The sequence below is a fragment of the Eimeria tenella genome, genomic scaffold (genome assembly GCF_000499545.2).
Source record: "Eimeria tenella Houghton genomic scaffold, Eth_scaff119, whole genome shotgun sequence".
Classification (NCBI taxonomy): Eukaryota; Apicomplexa; class Conoidasida; order Eucoccidiorida; family Eimeriidae; genus Eimeria; species Eimeria tenella.
Window position 1 is genome coordinate 14,233 of NW_013541484.1, and position 8,183 is coordinate 22,415.

At 56.2% G+C, this 8,183-nt stretch overlaps 2 protein-coding genes across 2 annotated transcripts; both read left to right on the forward strand.

The window, feature by feature from the left end:
* Nucleotides 1-2,166: 2,166 nt before the first annotated feature.
* ETH_00012500 (Proteophosphoglycan ppg1, related, related) lies at nucleotides 2,167-4,068 on the forward strand (the record flags this gene model as incomplete). Its single annotated transcript, XM_013373034.1, has 2 exons — nucleotides 2,167-3,587; nucleotides 3,924-4,068. 2 exons carry the CDS (start codon nucleotides 2,167-2,169, stop codon nucleotides 4,066-4,068), a joined length of 1,566 nt encoding a protein of 521 aa, XP_013228488.1.
* A 1,639-nt stretch (nucleotides 4,069-5,707) lies between these two features.
* ETH_00012505 (uncharacterized protein) lies at nucleotides 5,708-8,162 on the forward strand (the record flags this gene model as incomplete). Its single annotated transcript, XM_013373035.1, has 5 exons — nucleotides 5,708-6,485; nucleotides 6,793-6,941; nucleotides 7,218-7,375; nucleotides 7,569-7,634; nucleotides 8,066-8,162. The coding sequence occupies 5 exons, from the start codon at nucleotides 5,708-5,710 to the stop codon at nucleotides 8,160-8,162; spliced, it is 1,248 nt and encodes a 415-aa protein (XP_013228489.1).
* Nucleotides 8,163-8,183: the final 21 nt, after the last annotated feature.

An 8,183-nucleotide genomic window follows, 5' to 3' on the forward strand; every position in this document is an offset into this window, starting at 1 on the left:
TTCCCGCAGCAGCTAGCCAGCAGCTAGCTAGCTAGCAGCTGGCTGGCAGCTAGCTAGCAGCTAGCTAGCAGCTAGCTAGCAGCTGGCTAGCGGCTGGCTGGCAGCTAGCTAGCAGCTAGCTAGCAGCTGGCTGGCAGCTGGCTGGCAGCTAGCTAGCAGCTAGCTAGCAGCTAGCCATTAGTTCGCGCAGCAGCTAGCTAGCAGCTGGCTAGCAGCTAGCTGCTAGCTGGGCTGGGGGCTAGGCCTGCAGCTAAACAGCTAGCTGCCCAGCTGGCCAAACGGCTAGCTGAGCAGCTGCTTAGGCAGCTGCCTAGCTAACTTGCTAGCCGGCTGGCTATCTGGCTAGCTAGCTAGCTGGCTAGCTGGCTATCTGGCTAGCTAGCTAGCTAGCTGGCTGGCTAGTCATTGAACTGGGCAGCGAGCTCAGTATCACAATGAGCCGCTAGCGAGAGAGCTACCTTGGCTGATGCTTATTCCTACTGTGCTGCTGCTGTTGCTGCTGCTGCTGCTGCTGCTGCTGCTGCTGCCTCATTTTTGATTGAGCTGCTTTTTCTGCCCTTCAGCTTGTCAAGTCCACAGACCGGCTCCTAGCTCACTAGCTATCTAGCTAGCTATTCTAGCGAAAGTTACATAGCTGGCTAGCTAGCTAGCTAGCTAGCTAGCTAGCTAGCTACCCCAGCTAAAACTAGCTAGATGGCTCTCCCAGCTAGCCATGCCTGCTGCTGGCGCTGCACTTGGCTAGCTACGCGGCACTCTGGGACCAGCAAGCTGCAGAGCATCAGCGACAGAAGGTGCTGGCTAGCTAGCTAGCTAGCTAGCTAGCTAGCTAGCTAGCCATTGCTGGAATAGCTAGCTAGCTACTCGGTTGCCCGTAGCGAGCGCTAGCTGGAGCCTGCTAGCCAAGACAGGGGAAGGAAGGAGCCTCTCGTGACTATTTGATCATTTATTTTTATTTATTTCATTTTTAATTTGTTTGCTGTCGACTCTGCAGCAGCCGCAGCAGCAACGGCAACAGCAGCAGCAGCAACTGCAGCAGCAGCAGATCCGCGTAGCCATGGAAGCACTGGTAGAAGGGGAATTGCACGCGGGAGCAGCTGCGCGAGTAAGCGGCAGCAGCAGCAACAGCGAGAACAGCAGCAGCAGCATGGCAGCAGCAGCAACAGCATGGCAGCAGCAGCAACAGCACGGCAGCAGCAGCAGCAGCAGCAGCTAGTTCAGCGTGCACCGCATTTCTTAGAACTGGCTAAACTACTCAGAAGATTGCAATCCACCACTTGGCTGCAGAACTGTTGCTGTTGCTGTTGCTGCTGCTGCCGCTAGACTTGCTGCTGCTGCAGCGCCGCTGCTTCGGCAGCAAATGAAAAGCAGATTTTCTGCGGGTGTCGGAAAGAGAGAGCAGCAAGCCAAAAAGCTGGGTAACTTTAAAATCGCAGCAAGACCAGCAGCAGCCTTAGCAGCAGCAGCAGCAGCAGCAGCAGCAGCATCTGCAGCCAGGGCAGCAGCAAACGACTAAACTTATCAGATCACGACGGAATCCTTAATGCAGTGCTATATGGTGTTTGCTGCAAGGGATATTCTAGGCCCGCTGTCATTAAACTATGAGGAGCAGCAGCAGCAGCAGCAGCAGCGGCAGCAGCAGCAACACCAGCGGCAGGGCATCAGCAGCGAACGAGAGGCTCGCTTATCCGCTTTATTGAGCGAATAACCGAGCTTAAAGTACGTGAAGAAATTTATTTCAATAGACTGTATAGAAAACAAGGCGCAGCAGGAGCAGCTGCTGCTGCTGCTGCTGCTGCTGCAGCAGCAGCAGCAAGGCAGGTCACTCCGTCTCTGCCTGGCACGCGACCGTGCCGGTATGCGTTGGACCGTTGCTGCTGCAGCCACAAATATCTTCTTTCTTTTGGTATTTCTCTCTTTTAAATTAAATAAATAAAGTAAATGAAAACAAATAATATTTAAGGAGTTAAAAGGGGAAACAGGCGCCGTTTGCTTCTGCTGCTGCTGCTGTCCGTCGCTGCCCAGCGTGTCCGCGCAGCTATCGCGGTGTCTGTGCAGCTGCTGACGGGGTTTAAATATCTTTGCCAGTTTCTTTTCTTTTATTTATTTATTTGCATTATTTGCATTTAATTCTGTCCATTATTTCACTGTCGTTTGCCCCACAGAAGCATGGCGCCTGCCGCATCCCGGCTGCTCTTTGCTGCTGCAGCGTTGCTGCTGCTGCTCGAGCAGCAGCAGCAGCCCAGCGGGCGCGCTGCTGCTGCTGCTGCAGCAGAGGAGGAGCACATGGGGGAGACCCTGGAGGGCGTGGCCCCCCAGGACGCGGATTACACAGCAGCAGACTGGCAGCAGCAGCAGCACTCCGTTGCTGACGCCAGCAGCAGCAGCACCCCTCTCCGAGAGATAGGGGAAGAGGAAGCAGCAGCAGATCCGGAAGCAGCAGAGATGCCGCCGATGGAGCCGGAGGCTCACGTCCAAGAGCACTTGTTGGAAGAGCAGCAGCAGCAGCAGCCGGAGCAGCAGCAGCCGCAGCAGCAGCAGCAGCAGCAGCACGAAGAGCAGTACGAGCCTTTGCGCTACTCCGAAGACGAGCATTACATGGAGCCGCAGCACCTGCAGCACGAAGAAGTTGAGGAGCGGGAGGAGCAGCAGCTGGAGGAGGAGGTGCAGCAGCAGCAGCTGCAGCAGCAGCACCCGGAGCACTTTGAAGAGGCGCAGCACCACCAGCAGATGCGGCAGCAGCAGCAGCAGGAAGCAACAGGGCAGCTCTATGAGGACAACTCCGAAGAGGATTTGATTTACGCGCAGCAGGAGCAGCAGCCGGGTGCGTCGGAGCAGCCGCAGCAGCAGCAGCAGCAGCCGCAGCAGCAGGCGTCGTCCGCCGCTGCCGGTGGGGAGGGCGGGCAGCAGCAGCAGCACGACGCTGCTGTGCATCAGCCGCAGGAGCAGCAGCAGGAGCCCCACGCGCAGCAGCACGCCCCGCAGCAGCCGCACGAGCCGCTGCCTGAGCAGCAGCAGCAGCAGCAGCAGCAGCAGCAGCAGCAGCAGCAGGAGAGTTCTGCTGCAGCGTCTGAGCAGCACCCGCCTCCCCCGCCTCCCCCTGAGCCGGTTTCGGGAGACTCCGAGCCCGGCGCGCCCCCCCCCGCGCAGCAGCAGCAGCAGCAGCAGCAGCAGCAGCAGCAGCAGCAGGACCCGCGCGAGGGGCACTGCAGCGCGGAAGAACTTGCTGCGCTGTCTCGACACTTCGCGGACGGCAGCGCGTGTCCGGCGTTCGGGTGTATAGACACCGAAAGCAGCAACTACTTGGCGCTGATAGAGCAGCACTACAAAGAGAAGTTCAGCGCAGCAGCAGCAGCAGCAGCAGCAGGAGTGTTTGCTGCGTGCCACTGCCGCTGCCCCGTGATGCGCTGCGAAGTCGAGTACGTGTACAGACACTGCAGCAGCGCATGCAAAGCAGCCACTAAAAACTTCTGTCTTCTTTCCAATCAAAAGTTTTCCGAAAAGTGTTTTCAAATTGCAAAACAACTCCCCAAAGTTTACGACATCGACGCGGACCCCCACGCCTTCAAAACGCCCTGCAGAGTCTGCGAGTCAGCCCTCCCGCTGCTGCTGCTGCTGCTGCTGCTGCTGCTGCTGTGGTGCTGCTGCTGCTGCTGCTGCTGTGGTGCTGCTGCTGTTGTGGTGCTGCTGCTGCTGTTGGTGCGGAGTTGCAAGACTGTGGCGTTGCCGGTACAGCTGCTGCTGCTGCTGCCGATGCTGGACTGTTGCTGCTGCTGCTGTTCCTCTGAGTTGCCGCTGTGGCCCGTCTTGCTTGCCTTCCTGCTGCTGCTGCTGTTGCTGCTGCTGCTGCGGGTTGCAGAGCCTCCGCAGTGCCTCGTTTGCTGCAGTTGCTTCCGCTTTTTTGTTTGCTGTTTTGTTTTTAACAGAGAAGAGCTGCCTGAAGAAGAAGCAGCAGCTTTTGTGGAGATGACGGAAACAGCAGCAACCATTGAAGGCAGCAGCAGCGCTGCTGCTGCTGCTCCCTTCTTCTCCCTTGCCTGCCTTGCTGCTGCTGCTGCTCTCCTCTTCTAAGGATTGGAGCCAACGGCCCCCACAAGCGGCGTCGACAGCAGCAGCAGCGGCAGCAGCAGCAGCAGCAGCGGCAGCAGCAGCGGGAGCGCAGCTCCTCGCATGCATGCGCAGCTGTACGTATGCATGCGCAGCTGTACGTACACCCCAGCCAGCCCGCCCCGTGGGGCTTCTTTGCATGCATGGGCTGCATGAATTTAATCAAAAGATTTGTGTTGAGTGAACAAACTGGCAATGCCAATGTGTTTTCTTTCAAGGCATTCAAGCAGCAGCAGCAGCAGCAGCAGTAGCAGTTTCCTAGTGCAGAAAACTAGAGTTAGAACTACCCAGTTGCTGCGTAGAAGCACATGCATCTGCAGCAGCATCTGCAGCAGCAGCAGCAGAGCCTCGAAGGGGACTCAATCTTCCCCGAGGCCTCTAGGGTTTGAACTGCATGCAAAGAATATGGGGTTTAGGGTTTAGAAAACAAAAGCCTCCGCAAGATTCGTTACAGAGGCTGCGCCCCGAGGGTTTAGGGTTTAGGGTTTAGGGTTTGGGTTCAGGGTTTGGCTTTATTTCGTTTTTGGTGAATTCAAATTTGCTAAATCTTTTTGATATTTGCCTTCTGGCTGCAAGCAGCTCTGCTGCTGCTGCAGATCTACAGAAACCCAAAAAGGGGTTTGGCGCTAGGGCTTGCTTCACAGCAGCAGCAACAGCAACAGCAGCAGCAGCAGCAACAGCAACAGCAACAGCAGCAGCAGCGGCCGCAGATGTGTGTGGGGGAGCAGCAGCGCGTTAGTGGCAGGCAGCAGCAGCTCAAGTCGCGTGTGAAGAGGGCTAGAAAGGCGGAACGCTGCAGGATTTGCTGCTGCAGCATTTGCTGCAGCAGCAGCAAAGATGAATAATTTGCGAAAAGTTATATTTGAATTTGAAAAGATTGGAAAGATGTTTTGGAAGAACCTGCAAAGTGGAACGCGCGGAATATTGAACCAGTGGAACTGTGTTGCTGTGGGGCAGCTGGAGGCAGCAGCGGGGGCGTTCTGTGGGGAATTTGGGGAAGTTGAAGGCTGAATTGGAAGGGAAAAGGAATTTGGAGCGGAAAAGAAGCTAAAAAGAGCAGAAGAATTCGAAAAGGAGTTTGGATTGCGGAGCTTTCCGCTTGTTTCCGGCTGCATGTGCGTTGGCTGGGCGTTCGCGGTTCGGAGGGTCCGCCGCGGCGTTGAAGGGGGAATCCGGGAGTTTGGGAGGTTTCTTCAGGAAGCAGTTCTTTCATAAAAGTGATCAGCGAGTCTTTGTTGCGAAAGAGGGAGTTGAAGGCAGCGCGTTCGGGTGTATGCGCAGGTCGGCGCGGCTGCGATACACACCAGTGCGCAGTGCGCGCGGCCGGGCTGCTGGTTGCGGGCGGGCTGGAGAGTTGAATTCCTTTGCACTCAGGGAGTTTCCGTTGCAAATCGAAATAAAAAGCGAATTCGCGGGAGTTGGCGGGTCTCGCGTCCGGGGCGTTGGCGCGTTTGAACTTGCAGCGGCGGGCGCGGCGGTGCTGCGCGGGCGGCGGGGCGGAAACCGGGGGGAAAGCTGCTCGTTTTCGTTTTATTTTCGGAGCCAACGCGGAATTTGGCATTTGGCACTCACTGGAGAGCCAGGAAGTGCGAGGGGGGCGGCGATGGACCCGAAGAAGGACTCGATCCGTCTGTCGACGTACGACGAGCTGTTCAGCTCTCCGGCGCGCGGCGCGGCGGCGGCGCCCGCCCCCCCCGCGGGGGCCCCCGGGGGCCCCCCCGGGGCCCCCCCCGGGGGCCCCCGCGCTGCCTCTCCAGCGCCGCAGACGGCGCTGAAGAAGCTGCGGAGCCTGAAGCGGAAGTCGCTGCAGGCAGGCAAGGCCGCGGAACTGCTGGCGGCGCTGCAGAGGCAACGCGTCGTGATCGACGAAAACGCCATTCACTTCGTGGCGGAGGCGCGGGCGGGCCGGCGCGCAGACGCGCGGAACTCCGTGTTCAAGTTGGCGCAGAAGTACCAAGTGCTGCCGGACCGCGAGCGCATGCAAAGAATAAAGCAGCTGTACGGGAAAGTGCGCGAAAACGAGGACTCCGGGGACGAGGCGTGGGACTGCAGCGCGGCCAGGCTGCCCGGCAAGCTGGACCCGCAGGCCTTCCTCAAGCTGCTGCACCGGGACGACGCCAGGGAGCACTTGTTGACGGAAATGGAGGAGATCAACCAGGAGACTGCGGGCCTGGGCGCTGCGGTGGTGACGCCGGAGCAGATTGCGGACGCCGCCGCGGTCCAGGAGCTCGGCCTCATGCTGCAGCAGAAGGAGCAGCAGCTGCAGCGAGACCAGCAGCAGCAGCGAGACCAGCAGCAGCAGCGCGGGGAGGACGCGCAGCAGCAGGGGGACGGGGACAGCGACGACGGCGACGTCGAGTTCGACGACGACGACATGAACAGTCCGCGGGCCGCGCCCGCCCGCTCCTCCTGCTGCTCCTCCTGCTGCTGCTCCTGCTGCTCCTGCTGCTGCTCCTGCTGCTGCGTTTCTGCTGCGGGGCGCTTCGGGGGGCTTTGCTGCTTCTGCCGCGGCTGCTGGCTTCTTTTGTCTGCCTTTGCTTCTTGGCTTTCCGGCAGTTCCTTTTCCCCGCTCAGTTCTTCTCCTCTTGGTTGTTTCCTCCAGTTCCTCTTCTGCGAAAATGAATGCAAAGTTCCATGCCCAAAAACAAACTCCAGTTCTTTTCACTTCTTTTTTGTCTTTCGCTTCAGCGCTGAATTCGCTGCAAAGGGAATTCGTCGGAAACAATTTATTCCACTGGTTCAAAGACATTCAAAAGGCGTACGAGAGCGGCGTGAAGCTGGTCAAAGTGAACAGAATGGGATACAAGTTCATTCGCATCGTCACAATCAAAGAAATGGTAAACTCCGTGCATTCTAAATGCATATTTCACTTCTTTTCCCCTTCTATTTCCCCAAAATTTGCAAATTTTCGAGCTTCCCGTTCGCCGGACGGGCGCGCGACGCCGAGGTGTACAGACACCTCAGCCGCGCGCGCCGCTTTCGTTCAATTCGGATTTGCACTTCTGCATTTCTTTTTCCTTTCGTTTTCAACGCGGAATTAAGTTGGTTTTTGCTCTTTTTAATTTTCAACTTCTTTTTTCTCAATTTGCTTCCTTTCCGTCGTTTGGTTGCAGCTTCTCACCATTCACCAGCCGCACACCCACTCCCAAGCCAAAGTCGACCGCCAAGTCGCCGTGCATTCAATTGTTTCAGTTTCTTTGGGAAAAGACTCGAAGGAGTTTGCGGCTTTGGAGGAACTCGTCAAGGAAAAGAAAGAAGCAGCAGAATTCAAGTTAGCCCGGAGTTCTTTTCTTTTTTTTGCAAGAAGAAGTGTTCAACTTCTTCTTTATTCCATTCTCTCTTTGCATGCGTCTCCTCTCTTTTCCTTCTGCGCAACTCCAGCGCTGCTGCATCTGCTGCTGCTGCTTTTGCTGCTGCTGCTGCTGCTGTATTGCATGCTTTGCTGCTGCTGTTGCGCTCTGCAGCCCGCAAGGCACTGTCTGCTGCGTGGTGAAGCTGCCTAAGAACAGGAGTCTTTCTCTTGTTTTTCTGTAAGTTTGGAGTTGCGGGAGTTTTGATTTTAATTAATTTCGTTTTTATTTTCTTTTTTGCTTCTTTGCAGCTAGTTGCTTCCTATCTTTGTGTCTCTCTTGTTCTTTTTGCTTCTCCATCTTCCTTAATTATTTTTAATTCTTTTTTTCCTTTTCTTGTCTATAGAAGCTGCTGCTGGCCTTTTAAATGGCCCATTTGCATGCACTTGCTGCATGCATGTGCTGCATGCACGTGTTGCCTGCATTTGCCGCACGCATTTGCTGCATGCATTTGTTGCGTGGACTTGCTGCATGCACTTGTTGCATGCGTTTGTTGCATGCATGGCTGCATGCACTTGTTGCATGCACTTGTTGCATGCACTTGCTGCATGCATTTGCTGCATGCAGTTTGGATTAAATGGAGTTGATTTAATGCATTTAATTTGCTGCAGAGACGAAGACAACAGAAATGGATTTGTCTTCTTTCTCCGCGTGCTGATAAAAAAGGCCAAGGCGGCGGTGCAGCAGCTGGAGACACAAAGCGCCTAAACCCTAAACCCTAAACCCTAA